This window comes from Somniosus microcephalus, chromosome 21, assembly GCF_052327205.1.
Source record: "Somniosus microcephalus isolate GS21.2 chromosome 21, FLI_Smic_1.0, whole genome shotgun sequence".
In the NCBI taxonomy this organism is placed as follows: Eukaryota; Metazoa; Chordata; class Chondrichthyes; order Squaliformes; family Somniosidae; genus Somniosus; species Somniosus microcephalus.
The window spans coordinates 66,311,255-66,336,033 of NC_141007.1; the positions used below are offsets into that span (position 1 = coordinate 66,311,255).

General features: G+C 42.4%; 1 protein-coding gene across 3 annotated transcripts in view; it reads left to right on the plus strand.

Annotated features, from left to right (window-relative positions):
- rptor (regulatory associated protein of MTOR, complex 1) overlaps positions 1 to 24,779 on the plus strand; it is a 432,389-nt gene that overhangs the window by 306,106 nt on the left and 101,504 nt on the right. For all 3 annotated transcript variants that reach the window (XM_085963808.1, XM_085963809.1, XM_085963810.1), the window contains one exon: positions 14,648 to 14,751. In XM_085963808.1, coding sequence (XP_085819934.1) covers positions 14,648 to 14,751 — 104 coding nt within the window. The remainder of the gene's footprint in view (positions 1 to 14,647; positions 14,752 to 24,779) is intronic.

The following is a 24,779-nucleotide window of genomic DNA, read 5'->3' on the forward strand; positions in this document are numbered from 1 at the left end:
ACTGGGCATCCATGAGGCGCTGTGGGGCAGAAGCAGCAGAATAATTATTCCACTACAATCTGTAACCTCATGGCCCGGCATATCTCTCACACTCCCATTACTATCAAGCCAGGGAACCAACCCTGGTTCAATAAAGAGTGTAGAAGAGCATGCCAGGAGCAGCACCAGGCGTACCTAAAAATGCAGTGCCAACCTGGGGAAGCTGCAACACAAGACTACATGCATGCTAAAAAGCAGAAGCAGCATGCTATAGACAGAGCTAAGCAATCCCACAATCAATGGCTCAGATCAAAGCTTTGCAGTCCTGCCACATCCAGTCGTGAATGGTGGTGGACCATTAAACAACTAACGGGAGGAGGAGGCTCCATGAATCCCCTCTAAACATTCCACCAATTACTTTAAATCTGTGCCCCCTGGTTTTTGACCCTTCTGCTAAGGGAAATAGGTCCTTTCTATCCACTTTATGTAGCCCCCTCATAATTTTATACACCTCAATGAGGTCTCCCCTCAGCCTCCTCTGTTCCAAGGAAAATAGACCCAGCCTATCCAGTCTTTCCTCATAGCTAAGATTCTCTACTCCTGGCAACATCCTTGTAAATCTCCTCTGTACCCTCTCTAGTGCAATCACATCTTTCCTGTAATGTGGTGACCAGAACTGTACGCAGTACTCTAGCTGAGGCCTAACTAGTGTTTTATACAGTTGAAGCATAGCCCCCCTGCTCTTGTATTCTATGCCACGGCTAATAAAGGCAAGCATTCCGTATGCCTTCTTAACCACCTTATCTACCTGGCCTGCTACCTTCAGGGATCTGTGGACATGCACTTCAAGGTCCATTTGTTCCTCTACACTACTCAGTGTCCTACCATTTAATGTGTATTCCCTTTCCTTGTTAGCCCTCCCCAAATGCATTACCTCACACTTCTCTGGATTGAATTCCATTTGCCACTGTTCTGCCCACCTGACCAATTTATTGATATCTTCCTGCAGTCTACAGCTTCCTTCTTCTGTCTCAACCACACAGCCGATTTTAGTATCATCTGCAAACTTCTTAATCATACCCTCTATATTCAAGTCTAGATGATTGATATATACCACAAAAAGCAAGGGACGTAGTACTGAGCCCTGCGGAACCCCACTGGAAACAGCCTTCCAGTCACAAAAACGCCCATCAACCATTACCCTCTGCTTCCTGTCTCCGAGCCAGTTTTGAATCCAACTTGACACTTTGCCCTGGATCCCATGGGCTTTTAACTTCGTGACCAAACCTTATCAAAAGCCTTGCTAAAGTCTATATACACTACATCAAACGCACTACCCTCATCTACCCTCCTTGTTACCTCCTCAAAAAATTCAATCAAGTTTGTCAGACACGACCTTCCCTTAACAAATCCGTGCTGACTATCCTTGATTAATCCGTGTCTTTCTAAATGAAGATTTATCCTGTCCTTCAGAATTCTTTCCAATAATTTTCCCACCACCGAGGTTAGGCTGACTGGCCTGTAATTACTCGGTCTATCCTTTTCTCCCTTTTTAAACAAGGGTACCACATTAGCAATCCTCCGGCACCACACCTGAAGCCAGAGAAGATTGAAAAATTATGGTCAGGGCCTCTGCTATTTCCTCTTTTGCTTCGCTTAACAGCCTGGGATACATTTCTTCCGGGCCTGGGGGTTTATCCACTTTTGACGTTGCTAAACCCCTTAATACTTCCTCTCTCACTATGTTTATTTCATCTAATATTTCACACGCTTCGCCCCTCTCTTTTGTGAAAACTGACGCAAAGTATTCATTAAGAACCCCACCGACGTCTCCCGCCTCCACACACAGATTACCCTCATGATCTCTAATAGGCCCTACCCTTTCTTTAGTTAATCTCTTACTCTTAATATATTTATAAAACATCTTTGGGTTTTTCTTAATTTTACTTGCCAAGAATTTTTCATGCTCTCTCTTTGCTTTCCTATTATCCTTTTTAATTGCACCCCTGCACTTTCTGTACTCCTCTAAAGATTCTGGAGTATTTAGCCCTCGGTATCTCTCCTACGCCTCCCTTTTTTTCTTTATCCTACCCTGTATGTCCCTAGACATCCAGGGGGCTCTAGATTTGTTAGTCCCACCTTTTTTCTTTAAGAGCACATATTTGGTCTGAACCATCTGGATCTCCTCCTTGAATGCCTCCCACTGCTCTGACACTGATTTTCCTTCAAGTAGTTGTTTCCAGTCCACTAATGCAAAATCCTCTCTGAGCTTAGCAAATTTTGCTTTTCCCCAATTTAGAATTTTTATTCCTGGTCTATCTTTGTCCTTTTCCATAACTACCTTAAATCTAACATTTGACTGAGTGTGGCATCAAGGAGCCCTAGTAAAACTGAAGTCAATGGGAATCGGGGGGGGAAAACTCTCCACTGGCTGGAGTCATACCTAGCAAAAAGGAGGATGGTTGTGGTGGTTGAAGATCAATCATCTCAGCCCCGGGACATCGCTGCAGGAGTTCCTTAGGGCAGTGTCCTAGGTCCAATCATCTTCAGCTGCTTCTTCAATGACCTTCCCTGCATCATAAGGTCAGAAGTGGGGATGTTCGCTGATGACTGCACAGTGTTCAGTGCCATTCGCAACTCCTCAGATAATGAAGCAGTCCATGCCCGCATGCAGCAAGACCTGGACGACGTTCAGGCTTGGGCTGATAAGTGGCAGGTAACATTCGCGCCACACAAGTGCCAGGTAATGACTACCTCCAACAAGCGAGCGTTTAACCACCGCCCCTTGACATTCAGCGGCATTACCATCGCCGAATCCCCCACCGTCAATATCCTGGGGGTCACAATTTACCAGAAACTTAACTGGACCAGCCACATAAATACTGTGGCAACAAGAGCAGGTCAGAGGCTAGGTCTTCTGCAGCGAGTGTCTCACCTCCTGACTCCCCAAAGCCTTTCCACCATCTACAAGGCGCAAGTAAGGAGTGTGATGGAATAGTCTCCACTTGCCTGGATGAGTGCAACTCCAACAACACTCAAGAAGCTCGACACCATCCAGGACAAAGCAGCCCGCATGATTGGCACCTCATCTACCACCTTAAACCTTCACTCCCTCCACCACCGGCGTACCATGGCTGCAGTGTATGCCATCTACAAGATGCACTGCAGCAACTCACCAAGGCTTCTTCAGCAGCACCTCCCAAACCCACGACCTCTACCACCCAGAAGGACAAGGGCAGCAGGCGCATGGGAACACCACCACCTCCAAGTTACACACCATCCTGACTTGGAAATATATCGCCGTTTCTTCATCGTCACTGGGTTAAAATCCTGGAACTCCCTCCCTAATAGCACTGTGGGAATACCTTCACCACACAGCCTGCAACGGTTCAAGAAGGTGGCTCACCACCACCTTCTCGAGGGCAACTAGGGATGGGCAATAAAAGCGACGCCCACATCCCATGAACGAATATTTAAAAAAAACTTAGCAGTTTGACATTGATGGGCTATCGTACTCCTGTTTTCAGAATTGCCTTGCGTTCAGTACAACTACTGGCTGTTAGAAACTGAATCACTGAACGCTGAATCACTGAACGTTGGCCTTAGGCCTATGTGCAGTACTCTCTCACACTGCTGTCTGCTGACTCCAGTGTTCGCTTTCAGTCCAACTGACTATCCCCACCCAAGAGCTGAATCCACAAGCCTAACTTGACAGTGACCCCTGTTGAATTCAATTGATAGGAGTTGTCACTGTAGCAATAAGTGTGAACGATCACTTCAATGTTGAACTGTCTTTCATTGTCCCCAGCATGGCGGTTCAGCTGTTGTGTCCGAGTCCTAATCTGAATCTTCCAGCCCTGGCTTTCCTATAAATGTAGCCCTTTGAGAGCTAGGCTTAGCTCAATTGCAGCATTTTTATCGCATATTGCACCAATCCTTCATTTCCCCCCCACCCACCCTGGGAGCATAATCAGAAATCCTACAATGTGACTGGGTTTAACTGGGATGTCTCATGCAAGGATCACTGGCTCAGAATGAATTTTGGCCTCGAGCCTAAAGTTGTCTGCTAATAAATTAGCAATTATATTGGGTGACATTTGAAAGTGGCTGTCTTTTCCCTTTGAATGAGAGGATGATCAATGAAATGTTGCAGCCCGTACAGTACAAGATACCCTGGTTGAATATATGTATGTGTATATCGTGTGCACTCGCATACCTGAAGCTCCAGAAATCTCTGCTGCTTCTTTGAAAATAGAGAGACTGTCTCCTGAGGTACTGAGGAGAAGATCAGAGCTGTGGGAAGCTGCAAGCAGTTTTACTCATCTGTCTTTCTTTGCTTGTATGGATACAGTTGAAATTCTATAGCCAATGAATCATTAAAATTGAAGCCTTTGTAGGGGAAAACTTTTGCATTTGAGCATCTTTTGCGTGGGTTATACAATATTGAAAATAGCTGCTGCCGATTATTTTCATTTTGGACAATCTATAGAACACATACTTCATAATCAACTGACTGGCTAGTAACATGACATGTTCTTCTTTAAGCTTTTTGTGAGAATATTAAACCTGATCATTTTTTTCCCAAGCAGTGCATCATCTACATACAGGAAGGGGAAGGCAAGTGTCCCCTCCTCTTTCCCCTGCTTCAGCAATAATGATCTGGTCCTGCTTGATAGCTTAGTAGATAAATGCAGGTCTATACAGACCTAGAAGGTCCTAGTTTCAATCACCAGTCTGTGCCGTTACCTTGAGGTCAGCCAGAGGTGGTGGTAGTGGAGTTGTACTGGCCTCAGCCTTCTGAAATAGCCAGAAGAAAATTGGCCTGTGGTCTCACTTTTGATTGCAATCCAGAGACCCATGCTTGAAAGTTCCTGCATGCGAATGTTGGAAGAGGATGGGATTAGGCTGTTGATGGCCTTTGTCGTTGACGAATCTGATGACACTTGTTGCCTATTTTTACACATGAACAATGGCGACTTGAGCGAAATGCGAGCTGCTAATAGAATATTGAGGAGGAAGTTGGAGAAGGGGGGAGGGGGGCGAAAGGATGCTAGTCTGAGCCAACTGCGAGGAAGTGCTTCTCCTGATTTTATGCTTTCTATTTGAAGGCTTTCTTAAAATATTTCAGATGAGATCAGGGGCTCATTGTTGTGCAGCACAGAGCCTTCATTGCACCACTGATGTGACACAATACATTGGTACTTCAGTGCATGACACCCCTGTGCCATAAGTCACTTGCTCCTTTTTTGGGGGAATGTGCTTTCTGTGCCACTTCCCGTCACCCTTGGATGTCACTCTTTCTCACACTATGGGGGTAATTTGAACTTAACCTGGCCAGCTGGAAACTTATGGGATTGGGTTGGCCGCTAATTTTACACCCCGGCCAACTTTAGTCCTCGTCTTGACACGTGAAACATTCATTTGTTGGTTCTGTCCACAGATGCTGACTGACCTATTGGGCGTTTCCAGCATTTTCTGTTTTTGTTTTAGTGTATCGTCCAACTCGCTGTGCTTAGTGCCACGGGAGATCTGCCAATATATATTTTTGAACAAATATAGTAGAGCTTTACGTTTTTTCAGTTACATACCTGGTAACTTGCTTAATTCACATCTCCCCTCTTAATTAGCAAAGTTAACTTGTTGACTATCACCCACAAGTGACATTACTAACCATGTAATTAAACCATTACTAACCATGTCATTATATTGAAGACACTACATTTCACTAGTCATCTTTAATGGCCCGGAATTTGTGGTTGCAATGACGGCAAAACTGTCAGTGTTCTTCGTCGTTATTCTGTAAAACTGACAGCAACTTCTGGCGTAGTTAAACGCAGAAATCCGGAAGTTGCAGTCAGTGATACCCTGCCCCTCTACAGGGTGTGCAGTTGCAGTCCTTGCAGATGGAATCAATTAGAAATCACTGATTTGACGTGAACTTCAACTTTTTACGCACTATTCTTGGTGTTAACCTTGTTGAATGAGGTGTAACTGAGTTTTTAATGGCGTACTAAATCGTAATTACTGCTGAACAATCTCTCTGGCCCTGACAAACTAATTTTATATTGTGGAGTGTAATTTTCTCCATTCCATGATAAAGATTTCATAGATTTTTAAAATAATAAAAATTATTTATTTTTTATTTTTTAAAGCTTGTTTGATATGTCAGTTTCTATCTTAATCCCATGTGTATGCCCCAATCTTTATTTTGCTTTCTGTAAAATGATTAAAAAGTGAATTATAATCCGTGCTTTTTATTTCTTCATTTGCTGTCTGAGAGAATTCTTCAATCTGATTGGCTATTTATTCAGCATGCTTGATAACATCACTGTTGCTGGACGCCACAGATCTCCTATAGATGGTGGCAGATGAAAAATCGCATCGGAAAAAGGGAAATTGATGCCACTAAGCCCACACCATATTTTTGTGGGCAGCTTTCTTCGAGGTTAGCGGCAAGCGCCGTTAGTTTGTTGCTGACTGCAAAATCCAAGCCTTTGTTTTACCAAGCATAGTTGGGACAAAAGTTTTGCTTTTAAGAATCAATGATCTCTCCTAATGGCTTTCTGAAGTTTTTTTTAAAATTAAACCATCTCCAGCCACCTTTCAGACTTGGAAAAAGGTGAAATTGTTACAACTATTTGAGAGTAGATACAGTTTCTTAGTGCAGAAAGCTTCTCTCCGAGCAATCTGAGTCACTGATCCAGCTCTCCTATGTCTGCTTTGTAGCCCTTTCTCCTGGAGCTTTTTTTCCAATTTCCATGTCAGATTCTGAAATACAAAAGCAAAATCTGATGGTTGATCTACAATGGAGCTAGCAAAACCTTGGAGTGAAAATTGAGGGAGAGCTTCAGGGCAGCAAATTTATTGCATTGAAAGATGAATGAAGTGTAGCTAAATCAAATCAAGAATGTTTATATGGAAATTGTAACCAACAAAATAAAATGTTTAGATATAACTTCTGAAATTAAAGAGACAAAATCATTTTTTTAAATGATCAAAGTTGTACTCCTAAAATCAACATGTTTGTGTTATGATGCAAAATAGCCTCATGACACAAACCTGCTGACCTAACAGTTGGCCATCAGTTCCCAGCCATACTGAATCTGTTTGTTTTAAATCACAGGAACAATTCAAAGAACAGCAATCTCTTCATGTTGTTTATATTGTCATTTGCCTGCAGTCTCCTATTGGTCTTTCGAGACGAATTCACCGACTTGAAACACAGTTGTTTGGGCTTTATCGCTCTAGTTTTTTTACTCATGTAAATAGATTGAAATTTTCCTTAAGCAAGCCAAGCTTTCCTGCAACCTGAAACCTACATTTTTAGTCTCTACCATATTTAGGCTAACATCGCTCAAGCAATGGTCCCTCTAATTTTTTTAACATGCGCTGCCCCTTTAACTGGCTGCGCAGCCCATTCAGATGTTCACGCATGTGTGGTTTCTTCAGTTTTAAAGCCGGTGAGCGGCCTGCGCGGGACCTCCAGACCGTTTGCGCAGTTTAGCGGGAACATTGAGCTGAAGTCTAACATTTAACCCTGACTGCAGTGTCTTGCTTACTGGAGAATATTTGGGATGTCCACCACAGCTCCAGTCTTCCAGACAACGGAAAAATATCAATTCTAAGACCCCGTTTATGTTGTCTAAACTTCTCCAATATTTATTTACAAATACATTGATGTACGAAAGGGATGTTTACCTGAGAGAACTGAAATCAGCCCAAAAGGGTTAATCTACCTTTTTTTAGAAATGACATTTCACTCTTTCTTGGAATGTAAGAGTTCCTTTGGAGGAATGAGCTGAGCCTCTTTCCTTGGCACCCAGTGTTCTGTGTTTGGGATGAGCTGTTACCTATAGAATGATAGCAAAATACTGCGGATGTTGGAAATCCAAAATAACAACAGAAAATGCTGGAAAAACTCAGCACCTATAGAATATTTTGAGCCGTAACTGGCCATGAAGCCTGAATGTGTTGGTCAGAACTGCTGACCACTGAAAGGCTTGCATCTTAATGCCTTTTTCCTTTAAAGACTGGGGTCAATCAATTATGATTGAAGGAACAATGCCATGAAGATTTTATAGAATGCTAATGAAAGTTATACACTGCTTTGTAGCCCTTATAGTATTCAGTTCAATTTGCACCTAGACAAAAGCACCTTTATTTCTGATCAACTGGTGGTATATGCCCTTTCTCTCCGCCTACCCACCTGTCTTCCATTTTGTATCGAGCAAAGAGAGCAGACTCCATTTTAGCCCTAATACAAAAGCAAAACACTGTGAATGCTGGATATCTGCAATACAATCAGAGAATGCTGGAAATATTCAGCAAGTCAGGCAGCACCTGTGGAGAGAGAAACAGAGTTAATGTTTCAGGTCAATGGCCTTTCGCCAGAATTGGAAAAGGTTAGAGATGTAATAGGCATTAAGCAAGTACAGAGGCAGGGAAGGAGCGGAGGAAAGAACAAAAGGGAAAGTCTGTGATAAGGTGGAAGGCAGGAGAGATTAAATGACAAAAGGGGGTGGTAATGAGACAAGTTAAACAAAAGATGGGTCTAAAGGAGGTGTAAATGGGAATATTCCATTTTAACCCTAACTTTGACTATAAAACTAAAGGCAGAATTCCTATTTTTAGTACGCAGTGTTCTCCACATGTGCAAAAGGCCACATCTCTCTTTTCCAAATGGCTCTACAGGAGAGGAGGCAAATGACAGTATAAATGGAGGAGAGTGACACATGCTGATAGTTTTGGCGTTGCTTTCCTATAACCAATGTACAAGGTAAAAGGACCTTTGGGAATTTCTGTTGAGGTATATCCTGTATATAGTACATTTGGAAGTCTCTTGGTCCACTCTGAAATGTGAATTTATTTCATAACTCTATAGGAGGTGCAAACTTAATTTGATCTCCTATTTGTATAAGACAAAGCAGACTCAAAAGTAATTCAGTTATTAATGCAATAATTTTTCAATATTTGCAAAACCCAATTTCACCCAGGTCTTGACCACCGTCCCATTGTCTGAGAAGGCTTTTCTAGTCCCCATCTGTATTGCAAAATGGGACACAAGAAAAATATTTTAACCTGACCACCTCTCGCCTCTAGCTTCCACCTTCTCCCTCTCCATCACAATCTTTCTTGGCCTGTTTTCCTTGTGCTCTCACTCTGGCTCTTGCTCTCTCTCTCTCTTTGTCTCCCGCTCGCTCTCCTGCTAACTTTCGTGCTATCTTGCTAGCGTACTGTCATTGCAATAATGTCAGAGCTTTCCTTTCTTGCTCTTCCTGATCTCCAGATCATGGTCCTTGACACTATTCCTCCTCCTTGTATCCCCACTGTGTTTCTTCCTCCTATAATCTTTAGGTCTATAAAACCGAAGCTTGACATCACCTAATCACTACCTCCTGATCTACCTAATTTTTCCTTTTGCTCTTCCAATCTCGGTGGCTTCTTGCACTGTGGGACTTGTTTTTGCACCTTGGTTTCTCAGATAAAAAGCAGCTAACTGAGAGATTTTTGATATTCAGCCAACTTTGTTGTACAAGGAAAAATCTACTATGGAACTGTCTAATCAACATTGTTTATGATCCTGATTTATAACATTAAATGCTGTACAGATATATTTAAAAACTAGTATATTGGGCAAATACCTTCACAATATATCGCTTCGCAAAACATTACCACTTCCAACAATAGGAAAGACGGAGGAGGCCTGGGTAGAACAGTGGGTTGGCATAATGTTTGTGTCACCGCTCAGTTCAAAGACAGCACAGATGAAAGAAAGAAAGAACTTGCATTTATAGAGCACTTTTTGTGACTTGGATGTGTTTCACAGCCAATGTGAAGCACTTTTCACAGACTGGAGTTGAGGCATATTGTTGGGCAGAGCAAAAGCTTTGGTCTGTATCTGACTGGTGCGCTGTTGAACTTTATTGCAAGGGGGTTGGAGTACAAGAGTAAGGAAGTCTTCCTACCATTGTACAGGGCTTTGGTGAGACCACACCTGGAGTACTGGGCACAGTTTTGGTCTCCTTATCTGAGGAAGGATATACTTGCCTTAGAGGCGGTGCAACGAAGGTTCACTAGATTGATCCCTGGGATGAGAGGGCTGTCCTATGAGGAGAGATTGAATAGATTGGGCCTATACCCTCTGAAGTTTAGAAGAATGAGAGGTGATCTCATTGAAGCATATAAGATTCTGAGGGGGATTGACAGGGTAGATGCTGAGAGGTTGTTCCCCCTGGCTGGAGAGTCTAGAACTAGGGGCATAGTCTCAGGATAAGGGGTCGGCCATTTAAGACCGAGATGAGGAGGAATTTCTTGACTCGGTTGTGAATCTTTGGAATTCTCCACCTCAAAGGGCCGTGGTTGCTGAGTCGTTGAGTATGTTCAAAGCTGTGATAGATAGATTTTTGGACTCGTGGGGAATCGAGGGATATGGGGATCGGGCGTAAAAGTGGAATTGAGGTCGAAGATCAGCCATAATAATGGAGGAGCAGGCTCGAGGGGCCAAATGGCCTATGCCTGCTCCTAATTCTTATGTTCTTATGCAATAAGTGGCATGAGAGTGGTTCGATACCTGAAGTGCTTCATTCCCTGGGTGTCATGTCTCATTTTGACACATGCCAACATTAACCTCTCCGCCTCGCTACCTCTCTTTCCTCTTTTAAGGCGCTCTTTAATACCTACCTCGTTGACCAAGCTTTTGGTCACCTGCCCTAATTTATCCTTATGTGGCTCGGTGTCAAATTTTTTGTCTTAAAATACTCCTGTACATCGCCTTGGGACTTTTTACTACGTTAAAGGCGCTATATAAATACAAGTTGTTGTTGTTAACTGAAACATGTTTTAAATCACAGTTAAAATTGAACGGCAAGAGAAAGTATTTTTAAAATTTGTTTTATTTGAAGTTTGAAACATATAAAGTAAGAACTAATCTGGAAAAACTGCAAACTAATTAGTGATTTGTGAAATGCTTTTGAGCGTATACAAACCTGCCGTTTTATTCGTTGTCTGGAGGCTGACAGCTACTATGGAAAACACATATGTGAGGAACTAAGCTTGGCAGACAATGCTGACCAGCTGCCTACACATTTTACCTCTGGCATCTCATGAGAGGGAAAAATAATGAAACCTCTGACAAACAGAACAGCACTGTAGAACATTTTAATCCATTGTGAGCAAGAAATATGGCCGTGCAAATGGTGGGTCATATTGTGAAAACTACACCTTTATTGAGCATAACTATAACACACACACACATTGCATTTTAAAAATCTTTGTTCTTACAGATATATTTTTTTTCTTAAGCTACAGCAACCCATGCTGGTTTTGTGGGAGTGGTGCTTACATTGTATGGGTGATGGTTACTGATCTGAAGAAAATTGCAATGGCCCGTATTTTCTGGTCCCTACGGGTGTGTACGAGCTGTGTACAGACCCGTAGGGACCTCACAAGTGCCGGTTTCAGGCATGCGAAGCGCACGCGCTGAAAACCGACACGGTCAAGAACATCGGACGCCTGCCCTGGAGAAGGGCCTCTGCGGGGGGAGAGTTCCGCTTTCTGCAGAACCTCCGCCCGCTGAAAACCCTTAGAAATCTTACGCCTAGTAAAAGCAGGCGTAAGGCCTGTTCTTACCAGCATAAGAGTGTTTTTCCACTCATTTATAATTTTTAAATACTTTTTTTAAGTTTATTTTTAGCCAAGTTAAAAAACTTTGATTTTTTGCTTAAAATATTTAATTTATTGTAATTTTAACTAATTTTAAAAATGTGATTTAAAAAAAAATGTATTTAATGTTTTGATGTTTTTTGATTGATCCCCATTCATACTTTGACAGGTCTAAGCTGTCAAAAGTATGAAGGGAGATTCCCTTCTTCCATTGTTTCCCCATGGTCCACGTGATCCCAGAGATGCTTGCGAACCGCTGGCGCCCCTGGGATACCTGGGCCCTGCGCATTTCGTAGAGCAGAGGCCCAGGAGCGGAAGTTTCCGGACCTCCGGAGCCCTCGGGTAAGGGCGTAGATTTTTTCCAGATCGGAGGCCTCTGCACGCAGGAAGCCTCCGATCGGAAAATACGGACCAATGTTTATGAAGATGCAAGACTGTTCGTGTTTCTTCATTTCATTGCATGTTTAAATTCAGTTTCATGGTCGTCATTATTGTGCTTGTATGCTTGCTTATGTACATTTTAGTAGTGGCTCATCCCAGCCATCTCTAACACTCAAATATTGAGAGTTTATGGTATTGAGTAAATTGGCCTCCACAGTCTTAGTTGCTTTGTCAGTAACCCATTTACTGGAGTGGATCTAGATTTGAATTTAATGTTTCAAACTGGATTTGTGGAGTTGTGGTTGTGTTCCAAAATTAATTATCGTCGATTCTAATTCCACACTTGGAGCAAACAAATTAGTTGTGAAATAGATATAAATGTCCCAACAACGTAACTGTTTTAAATAGTTTTAAACATCTTTAAAAAATTAATCAGACATTTGAAAGGCTGATTCTAATTAATATAAGGGTGGAAAGAGGCATATCACAGAATCTACAGTGCAGATAGAGGCCATTTCGGCCCATCGAGCCTGCACCGACACATATCCCACCCTATCCCCGTAACCCCACGTATTTAATCCCCTAACACTAAGGGTCAATTTATCATAGCCAAATCAACCTAACCTGCACATCTTTGGACTGTGGGAGGAAACCGGAGCACCCGGAGGAAACCCACGCAGACACAGGGAGAATGTGCAAACTCCACACAGACAGTCGCCCGAGGCCAGATTTGAACCCGGGTCCCTGGCGCTGTGAGGCAACCTGCTGCAATTGACCACTCTGTTATTTTTAACTCTTAAAAATACTTAATACAATGTTGAGCATCCATGGGTAGGATCCACTCAATACCTTCCTTCCTGCCAAGTTTGCATTCTCTTACTGCTTATTGAATTGGGCATCTGTCTGGATGTTTATTGATAGTGTTGTACAGGAAATGATTTTTGCTTGCTGGTCAAGTAAGGTACTGAATTTTCAGAAAATATTTAGTCTCCTCACTGGAGATTGCCAGCTAAAATGAAAGATCGTGTCTGTATAAAGTAATAGTTTATTGGCCAAATTAGAGAGGTAATGGTTATAATTAAGCCCATTGAGTCTTCCAAGGATTTGTGTTGTATCTTGTTTGCAGATAGTTTTGGTAAAATATGCAGGTTTGCACAAGATAATCCAAGATCAGTGTCATTGAAGGGGACATTGGATGTTGAAGAATGTTCTGTTCAGCACAAAGAAAAAGTGAAAAGTTATAAGCTAAGGAAGCCACTGACAAAATATAATTTATAGAGTAACTGGTCGATACTTAAATTAATTTATTAGTTACAATGCCACCTCGCTCAATAAATGCAACTTTTGTTGAAGCAGATTCTTAATTTGGTGAGTTAATAGGATACAGGCTTCGTGTTGAAGTTTGAAGGAGATGAAAATAGTCTAAATGGGTCTTGTATACAGACTAGGTATGTGTTCGTTCACTCATTCTCCGCTTTGCATGTCACAAGATCTCAAGGTTGATCTGGATCAGGGAGGTCTATGTCAGCTCATCTGTTGAAGAAGAACCAACAGTCTCCCCCCCCCCCCCCCCCCCCCCCCTCGTATCATGCAGCTGCCAAATGGTGGAATGGTTTTTGCCTCTTGAAGTCCATTCCATGCATTAACTTGTGTGAGGATGAACTTCTTGACATCAGCCCTACATTTGCCAGTTGCTAGTTTGAACCCTCTTGTTCAAATGTTGGTATAATTTGATGCATTATTCTGGACTAACCTTTTCTATGCCTTTTACGACTCTATACACAGCTGCCCCCTTTCAGTCACCTCTTTTCAAGTTTGAAAAGCCAATTTTCTCCTCGTGACTCAATCCTCTGATGTTGGGGATTGATTGCATGGCTTTTGTCAGCAGCACCTCAAGGACTTGATTGGTTCCCTTATGTCTCAGTGAGCAGAACTGGGCTCAGTGTGCAGGGTGTGATCTGATCCAATCAGGTCACTGCACTGTTTGGCTATTTAGCTTTTTGCTGATTACAACCTGTTTATGTAACGTTTTTGAACTTTTACTTTCAGGGGCACTTTTCAAAATAAAAACTGTTCAGCTCATTTTCTTTTTCTTTCCTGTTTTCAAGGATATTAATTTGGTTGAATATTATACCAAAATTAATTATTATTTTGAAAGTAGTGCAGAAATGATGGAGTTTACACAAATAATTGGATTTTCAGTTTTAAAGATGATGTTTAAAATTCTGGGGAAATTTGTGTGAGACACTGAGCTTCTAGAGCTACATAAATGTCAAAACCATTTGCTGTACATACAGTAATTCAAACACTTCCAAGAAACAACTATCCGTGATTTAGGCTTGCATACCAACTAATCTTTGAAACAAAATCTCCACAATTACTTATTCTAACACTGATACAACAAGTATTACATTTTGTTGAAAACTTGTGGGGTTTTTTTACTTTTGGAGCAATGCAACATTTGAACTTGACATCGATGTTCGGTGGTCCTTGGTCTTTTGGTACTTTCAAGCCAGTAAAGTGGAATGGCTAAATGTAACCAATTTCCATGTGATATATTAATGCTTGGTATATGAATTCATCATAGTATTAAAAAGTGACTATTTTGACTAATGTTTCCCTGCAGGCTACAGTTAATGCCCGACCACAGCGTATTCTCGATTCCACAAACCTCACACAGTCCGCGCCAGCCAGCCCTACCAGTAAGGGAACACACATTCATCAGGTTGGGTAAGTCACTGAGGCGGGGGTGTAATATTTTCTCTGATACTGTACGTTCATGCAGCAAGTTGTTCTGAACAAGAAGTTTTGTATTTAGCTTTTTCTTCAAAGTTTGCAGTAAATTGGATCCAGCACACGGGCGTAAGGGTAACCATATCAAAGTGTACCAGAGCAGTAACTCCTTTTTCTAGTCTTTGCAAAGTTTGGTATTCTATACTCCAGTTTCAGAGCAGAGGTATATATTAAAAGTTTTTACCTATGATATGCACTTCCTGTACGCATTAACTTATTTCTTGTGACACACATTTTCAGCCATGCTTTATATGTGATTGTAAGAGGTCACACTTGTCACCGTTAATTTCTATGAACAGTAGGGTTTTGTCTAATAAAGCTTTCAGGGCTCCAGACACGAGGTGGCACTGCACCTGCCTTGTGTGTCTTCCAATCCAAACTACCTCTGCTGATCGATAATACTTCAATTAAAAATTCCTACTGCCCCATTCTGCCGTCTTCCATCACAGCTACCTGTTCTTTGCGGCTGATAAGGTCATGCCCCCAGGCTTTCCTACCGCCACCACTATCTCTGGCTGCTTCCTGTCTCTGTCCACAGTCTAGACTACCTGCCATCCTGGCTTCTGGCACATTTCCCCTCCACCTTCCACCCAGGGTTGGAACCTGCTGTTTCCAAGCCCCCAGGATGCCCATCCACCACTTCCTGCCACAGTCAGCCCAAAGCCTGATGCCTCACATTTGGCCACTCAAGTCTGCATGTCCTCATTGTTGCTGGGATCCCGTGACACCTGCAGGCTCTTTCAAAACTAAAGGCTGGTTATACTGTGAAGATCACACAGCAGGCATTCCTTTCAGTTAAGGAACACAGGGAGCTTCCAGTCCTTCCTGGCCTTACCACATTACACCATGCGCCAATTCCCACCTGGAAGGCAAGAAGAAAAGGAAGCAGAGAGGGAAGCACAGAAGTCGACAAATAGAGAAAGGTCGACACAGTGAGATGCAGCAACACAAAGTCAATAGATATTGATAAGTTAGAGACTGTATGCTTCAGCTTAGCGTGAACAATATCACAGGCGATCCACTGGTATTAAGTGAAATTTATGGAGCAGCATCTTGTGCTACGTTCAGTCTGCTTAACAACCTGAAGCCTCAAGATCTGGATTTCATGTTAAGAACATAAAGCCCCGAATGAAAAAGGCCCATCCAGCCTGCTCCATCCAGAGTTCGAACTCTGGCCAAGCCTAATGGGCAGCGGTCATGCATCTATAAAGGCGTTTTATTAGTATCTGGTGAATCAGTTAAACACTCCATCATACTTTCTAAAGAGTACCAGTTCCTTTCGACAGAATTTTTACTGTGAATCTAAACGTAGGAAATTATTTGAGTAAACTGAATAGTTATATTAATCTTGTCGTGCCATCAGCTCACCATATGTGGACAGTATGACATAGTAAAATAAAGTAAATGACTCCTTATTAATTTAACTTAATTACAACCCAAGGGTATATTTCATTTTAAGAGCAATTATAGCAGTACTGTACCTCTTCTCTAGCCTAGGGATGCTGTTATTAATCAGTACTTAAATGGTTTCTTTATTAACTCCTTTATGTCTGGTGAAAAAATGTGCTATTATCACAAATTGATCATATTGTGCAGTTATGAAAAAAGGTTTAGATTGTAATACAAACATTTGTGAAAATACAACTATTTTGGCAGCGTACAGTTTAACAAAATTAAGAGCTCAAAATTTTAATCAATGTACTGAACATCAATTATGAAGGAACCATAGAAGTTTACAGCACAGAAGACGACAATTCGGCCTTTCATGTCTATGCCAGCTATTTGCTAGAGGAATCAAAGATAGAAACATAGAAGATAGGAGCAGGAGTAGGCCATTCGGCCCCTCGAGCCTGCTCCGCCATTCAATGAGATCATGGCTGATCATCCAAACTCAGTACCCTGTCCCTGCCTTCTCCCCATATCCCTTGATTCCTTTAGCCTTAAGAAATATATCTAACTCCTTCTTGAATATATTTAATGAATTGGCCTCAACTGTGGTAGAGAATTCCACAGGTTCACCACTCTCTGGGTGAAGAAATTCCTCCTCATCTCCGTCTTAAATGGCTTACCCCTTTAGACTGTGACCCCTGGTTCTGGACTCCCCCGCCATCGGGAACATCTTTCCTGCATCTAGTCTGTCTAGTCCTGTTAAATTTTTTTAAGTTTCAATGAGATCCCCTCTCATTCTTCTAAACTCCAGCGAGTATAAGCCCAATCGACCCAATCTCTCCTCATACGTCATTCCTGCCATCCCAGGTATCAGCCTGGTGAATCTTCGCTGCACTCCCTCCATGGCAAGAACATCCTTCCTCAGATAAGGCAACCAAAACTGCACACAATACTCAAGATGTGGCCTCACCAAGGCCCTGTACAACTGCAGCAAGACATCCTTGTTCCTGTACTCGAATCCTCTCGCTACGAAGGCCAGCATACCATTTGCCTTCTTAACCGCCTGATGCACCTGCATGCTTACCTTCAGCGACTGGTGCACAAGGACACCCAGGTCTTGTTGCACTTCCCCTTCCCCCAATCTATTGCCGTTCAGATAATAATCTGCCTTCCTGTTTTTGCCACCAAAGTGGATAACCTCGCATTTATCCACATTGGGCAGATGCATGGCAGATGCAGTATAATCACCCAACCTGTCCAAATTATACTGGAGTTTCTCCTCACAGCACACATGCCCACCCAGCTGTGTGTCGTCTGCAAACTTGGAGATATTACATCTAGTTCCCTCGTCTAGATGATGTCAAGAGTTTTCTCTCTGCCCAAGTTCAAATGATGTATGACTCAATATGAGGTGTAACTGGCAATGGCAGAATTGATCATTTGTTTCTTAACTCGTCCCATTACCATCTCCTTTTGCCTTGCACCATCATCCCTTTTGTCTTTTAATCTCTCCTGCCTTCCAGCCTATCACAGACCTTCCCTTTGTTCTTTCCTCCCCTCCTCCCTTTCCCTACCCCTACGCATGCTTAAAAATCTGTTACTTCTCTAGCTTTTTCCAGTTCTGACAAAGGGTCATCGACCTGAAACGTTAACTCTGTTTCTCTCTCCGCGGATGCTGCCTGACCTGCTGAGTGTTTCCAGCATTTTCTGTTGTTATTTCAGATTTCCAGCATCCACAGTATTTTGCTATTGTACCATAACGCTTTGCTCCATGTCTGTCAGCCAACATTCTATCCATGCTGCTACATTTCCATTTGTGCCAAACACCTTTTTCTAGCAATTCCTTTGCAAGACTCCTTATCAAAAACCTTCTGAAAATCAATATACACAACGTCACCTGCATTCCCTGTATCTATCCAGTTAGTCAGCTTTTCAGAAAACTCTATTAAAATTTGTCAAACATCACTCGCCTTTACCAATTCTATGCTGGCTGTCCTTGATTAATCAATGTTCACTCATTTTATCTTGAGTTATGATTCCTAACAGCTTGCCCACAATTGGTGTTAGATTAACTGGTCCACACCTAACCGTTTTCTACTTCGCTGTCTTGAAGATTAATACTGGATACTGTCCAGTCGCACAGCACAATTTGCATATTTGAGGATTGAAAAACTTCTGACCAGAGCCTCAGCGAGCGCCTCGCTAACTTGCTTCAACAGTCTAGGGTGCATGCCATCCATTTTGATGGATTTATCCATTTTGAGTTACACTATTTCTTTCCAAACCCATTCCGTTTCTAGTTATCTGTAACAGTTGTTCCATATCCTCCAGTACACCTAGATCCTTACTTTCACCACTTTTTGTAAAAAGCTAATGCAGAGTATTTAATATTTCTGCCATACCTTCATTGTTCACAATTAGACTCTCTCTTCATCCCTGAGTGGTCCTATGCTCTTAAACTATTCTAGCTCTTTATATGTTTTTATATGCTTATGAAAACCCTCATTAACTCCTATATTATCTGCTAGCCTTTTTCATGTTCCCTTTTATCCCTTCTAATCTCTTCACCTCCCCACTACAATTTCTATATTCCTCATGATTTACTCTTCATTGTTAGACTTAATTGAATCATTTACCTTCCTTTTAAGTTTGTTTAGTTTTAATCACAATTTATCCATGAAATAGTAAACCGGTAGTAAGAGGAGGGATGGGGCCAATTAGGGACCAAAAAAGAGACCTACGCATGGAGGCAGAGGTACTGAATGAGTACTTGGCAGCATTTTTTTCCTTGGTAAAGACAGATGCAAAGTCATAGTGAAAGAGGAGGTAGTTGAGATACTGGATGGGATAAAAATTAATAAAGAGGAGGTACTAGAAAGGCTGGCTGTACTTAAAGTAAGAAGTCACACAACACCAGGTTATAGTCCCAACAGTTTTATTTGAAATCACAAGCTTTCGGAGCGCTGCTCCTTCATCAGGTGAAGTGATGAAGGAGCAGCGCTCCGAAAGCTTGTGATTTCAAATAAAACTGTTGGACTATAACCTGGTGTTGTGTGACTTCTTACATTTGTCCACCCCAGTCCAACACCAGCATCTCCACATCATGGGTACTTAAAGTAGATAAGTCACCAGGACTGGATTGGATGCATCCTGGGATGCTGAGAGAAGTAAAGATAGAAATTGTAGAGGTACTGGCCATAATCTTCTAATCCACCTTAGATACGGGGGTGGTGCCAGAGGACTGGAGAATTGCAAATGTTACACCCTTGTTCAAAAAGGTGTAAGGATAAACCCAGCAACTACAGGCCAGTCAGTTTAACCTCGGTAGTGGGGAAGCTTTTAGAAACGATAATTCGGGACAAAATTAACAGTCACTTGGACAAGTGTGAATTAATTCAGGAAAGCCAGCATGGATTTGTTAATGGCAAATCGTGTTTAACTAACTTGATTGAGTTTTTTGATGAGGTGACAGAGAAGGTTGAGGGCAATGCAGTTGATATGATGTACATAGACTTCCAAAAGGCGTTTGATAAAGTGCCGCATAATAGGCTTGCCAGCAAAGTTGAAGCCCATGGAATAAAAGGGACAGTGGCAGCATGGATATGAAATTGGCTAAGTGACAGCAAACAGAGTAGTGGTGAACGGTTGTTTTTCAGACTGGAGGATGGTACACAGTGGTGTTTCCCAGGGGTCGGTGCTAGGACCACTGCTTTTCTTGATATATATTAATGACTTGGACGTGGGTGTACAGGGCACAATTTCAAAATTTGTTGATGACACAAAACTTGGAAGTATAGTGAACAGTGAGGCGGATGGTGATGGACTTCAAGAGGACATAGACAGGTTGGTGGGATGGACGGACACGCAGCAGATGAAATTTAACGCAGAAAAGTGCAAAGTGATACATTTTGGTAGGAAGAACGAGGAGAGGCAATATAAACAAAAGGGGTGCAGGAACAGAGACACCTGGGGGTGCATGTGCACAAATTGTTGAAGCTGGCAGGGCAGATTGGGAAAGCAGTTAAGAAAGCATATGGGCCGAATGGCCTCCTTCTGTGCTGTAACCATTCTATGATTCTATTCTGTGAACTCTATTCTTCGATGCACAGCTGTATAGATATATATGTTGCATTCTATCACGGCACAGAAGGAGGCCATTCAGCCCATCGAGTCCATGCCGGCTCTCTAGAGCAATCCAGTCAGTCCCGTTCCCCTGCTCTATCCCCGTAGCCCTGTAAGTTTATTAACCCTTGAAGTCCAGATATCATTCTGGTAAATCTATGCTGCACTCCCTCCAAGGTGAATATATCCTTCCTAAGGTGTGGTGCCCAGAACTGCTCACAGTACACCAAGTGTGGTCTAACCAGGGTTTTGTATAGCTGTAGCCTAACTTCTACCCTCTTGTATTCTAGTCCTCTAGATATAAAAGTCAGCATTCCATTAGCCTTTTTGATTATTTCTGTACCTGTTCTTCGCTAACTCACCCATCTTTCTTCCCTCCCTATCTCTCCTGAAAATATTATAATGAGTAATTTTAACTTGCCTGCCCTATCCAAACCTAAGCCACATCTCTGTTACATATAACTCTCCAATTCAGTTTTGAATGATTTGTGCATTCACATACCACTCAATCCTAACTCCAATTTTTTGGGGGGAAATTGACCTTTTTTATATTTGGTCTTGGGATGTGGGAGACAACATACTAGGCAGCATTTATTGCCCTGAGATGGCGATGCTGAGTCTTATCCTTGAACTACCACAGTCCTCGTGGCGTTAATCACTCAAAACAAAATTGTGTTAATAAAAAATCGAATACAGATTAACAGCGTGACAGGCCACGACATAAACACTCTTTCCATGGCCATAACCATCTTTATACCATCTCCTGGACTAGTTTTGATCACCTAGATGGGTCGGAGAGGAATTTCCCAGATCTTTTTCCCTCAAATTGGCCTGGGTTTTTTATCTTTTTTTGCCTCTTCCAGGAGATCACGTGGTTTTGGGGTGGGGTGGAGCGTATATATTGTGATACACAATGTATCCAGTTGTGTGGGACAGGCTAGCTGGACCAGAGGGTCTTTACCGGTCCGTCATTGTTCATATGTACCAGCCAATAGTGTAGTTGGTGCTATACGCCGGGAGTGTTTTACAATGAGGGGGCACACCAGCACGTACCAGGTGCAACTATCCCGCCAGATGACAACCCAGAATTCAGAGCCGGCGACCTGGTCTCTCCTTAATGGGACTGACTGGGGCGGGGTTTCGAACTCTGCACCTTCTGATTCAGAGGTGAGAACGTTCCACTAAGGCAAAGGCACCCTCCCTCGTCAGTGGTGATCACCAAGATGTTGATGGTGGAGAACTCGCTAATGGTGCTGTCTTTTTTATTTGTTTATGGAATGTGGGCGTCACTGGCAAGGCCAGCATTTATTGCCCATCCCTAATTGCCCTTGAGTAGGTGGTGGTGAGCCACTTTTTTGAACTGCTACAGTCCGTGTGGTGAAGGTACTCCCACAGTGCTGTTAGGTAGGGAGTTCCAGGATTTTGACCCAGCGACTACGAAGGATCGGCAATAGATCATTACTTGGTTCTTGTGTTGCCTACCACTCGCCGGCACGTGCCTGGATGTTATCCAGGTCCTGCTATAGGCTGACATGGGATGGTTCATTGTCAAGGGAGTTGTGCATCATCAGTAAATAGCTCCTCTGATGCCCTTATGGTGGAGGGGGGAAGGTCATTGATGAAGCAGCTGAAGATGGTTGGGCTGAGGGTACGTCCCTGAGGCACTCCAGCAATGTCCTGGGACTGTGATGATTGGCATGTGACAACCACAATCATCTTTATCTCAGCTATGACTCCATCAATTGGGGTTTTTTTTCCTGGGCCACCTCATTGACCTCAGTTTTGCACAGGCAAATGGAGATATCGGAGGAACTATTATGTAATCACATCTCTGCTCCAAATTCAGTGTATTCCAGGCAGTTTAATGGTTAATTAGATATTTAAGCCCCTGGCCTGAGAGAGTGACAGAAACTGAACCGCAAAATTATGGGAACCAGTATGGTCCAGGGCAAACAATTGATAAAACAATGCTGCCTGACCTGCTGAGCATTGCCAGCATTTTTTGCTGCTGTTATTGATAAAGAGACTGATTACACACGTTAACGTCAGGAGCAGAGCGTAGTTTTTAATGATTGGGCCATTTACTGCTGTCATTGTTCATAGGGTAGTATTATTCGGTATATGTCCTACTCGTTGAAATTTTGTAACAAAAAAAATTAATCTACAGGAAAAGTTCTGATATCCGGCACTGACGGGACCGGCGTGTTGCCGATCTATCAAAAGTGCCGGACATGCAAAGTCAACGTTGAAGCATACGGAGATGAAAATCTCCGTATTTGACAACAAACACTCAGCAACAGCTCGTAAACACTCGGCCCGTACCTTGAAGCATCTCTGAAGCTGTTGCGAAGCTCCAAAGACGCTTTCCAGAGCCTGGCTGTTAACAGAATGCTAGGAGAAGAAAAAAAAACTAACTAAAACGGCTGCTGATTTCTGCCGTTAGAGCAAAGTTTCCGGCCATACAACCTCCGGATAAACCAAAGTTTCCTGTAGTTAGTTTTTAATCTTAACCCAGCTTGAGCTCATCGGTTGATGATGTTGTGTTCCAGAGTGGCTTGGAGAGAAATAGAGCGCAGTGGGCACTAGGATGTAAGATTGTGCGAACCCTAAAGGGCACAAGACCTAGGGACAAAATGTAGGGTTAGAAATCTGCAGGACTGCAACATATGGCTCATAAGGGATGAGAGCAATGTTCCCTATAAGTTGTGCAAAACTATGAATGGGCCCCGCAGCCCCTTAAAGGGGCCGCACACCCAAAATAAAAATTACGGGGTACATTGGATAAGAGGTCTGCTTTTATTAAAGAGGTGGCAAGACCAAGAGGAAGTTAGCTTAAAATTACAACACACTGGTGACAGTGAGTTGTGTGAAATACCTGTCCCATCGCGTATGGTATTGTGTAATCTGACAAAACAAGTTGCTCAAGAGCACAGTTTCATCTGCTGATGTCTGACTTGTATAGGTGACCATTTAAAAAGATAATTGGAGTTGGTTATTATGGGGGTGTTTACCCCAATTCTGTGTCACCTTTTTTTTAATCAAGCACCTATGTTCTTTATGTGGCCACATTTACCAGGAACAAACCTTCGACAGTGAGCTTTCTGTTTGGCATTATACTGCAGCTTTAACTTGTACATGACGTCATTTTTATATGTTTGAAGAAAAAGCAAATCGTGCTGGTCTCTTAAGTGCAGAGCAAATTTAATTCCTTTAAGCCAGGTGTCGAGAGAAAAACCGATCGATTGTAGCTAGGTGTAGTGCCACTAATTAAATAATTTAGGTACGGGATTTTATATTCGCACTTAGACACTTAAGCCATCATGCCTATGGGAGTTATGAAAGCATGAGTTCGTGAAATTAATCTTGATGTATGCTGGATCCCTGGATAACAATGTAACTGTTAATCATTGCTTGGGCACTCTGCCCTTGCTTCAGAGTTGATATTTGATGTACATGAGGCTCCAGTTCCAAGAGGATTCATCCAGGTGTGTGCCTGTGGCTATTTCAGACATGTTATGTGGTTTATTAAGTACATCACTTCCACATTTAAGCCCTTAGGAATTCAGTAGTCTGTAGTATTGAATGACTATTTCATAGTTCTGTAGCACGTTCGGGTGACCAAGTTTTGTGGTGACCCCCATTCCCGTAGTGTTGGGATAAATTCGGAGCACGCAGCCCTGGAACCAAACCCAATAATGTTACATTTGCCTTCAAAACAATCACTGCACTTCAGATTATCTTAATGAACGTGTAGCTCTTTGAAATATTTCTTAAACACAAGATTAAGGTGCTATGAAGTGCAACTTTTTCTTCAAAGGAACTTTCTTTCTTTAAAGAATTGTTGACTATAAGTGAGCCTGGTGGATTTCTTCCCTCCCCATCTTTGTTTCTCCAAGTAGTATCTGATTAGTTTTGCTCCCAAGGTTCGTTTGCCTCATGTACATGAAATAAATAATGTTAGTTCCTTTGTTCACTAATTTGAATATCATTTACAAAGTTTGGAAAGTCTGTTTCACGTCTTCTCAAGCTTCATTAGCACAAAATGTCAACTAAAACTGGAATTTCCTGATAATCACGTTTTCTAGCCTCAAGAAATAACCAATCTAAAGTTGCCATACACAAAATTTTAGAGGTCTGAACGATACAGTTCGTTAACACGCTGCCCTATCGCTGCTAGCACCTGGTTTCAGATCCAGCTCACACTAATAGGACAAAGATCTTTGTTGCTCACTCGCTATACACGCCATTGTCGAATGACCTTGAGCTGTCTCCACCCAACTCCTAGTGACCACAGGCTCCACAGCATAAAACTGCCTCTAATTTGGCACAAGTTGACTTGCACAAAAAGATCACAAGTGATTTCTTCTGTGGGAAATGGAAATATCACATTGGTGCAGTAGCTGGTCCTTTCCTGAGATTAGAATTAAGGCACATTGTTGGGGCAGAGTAGAAGG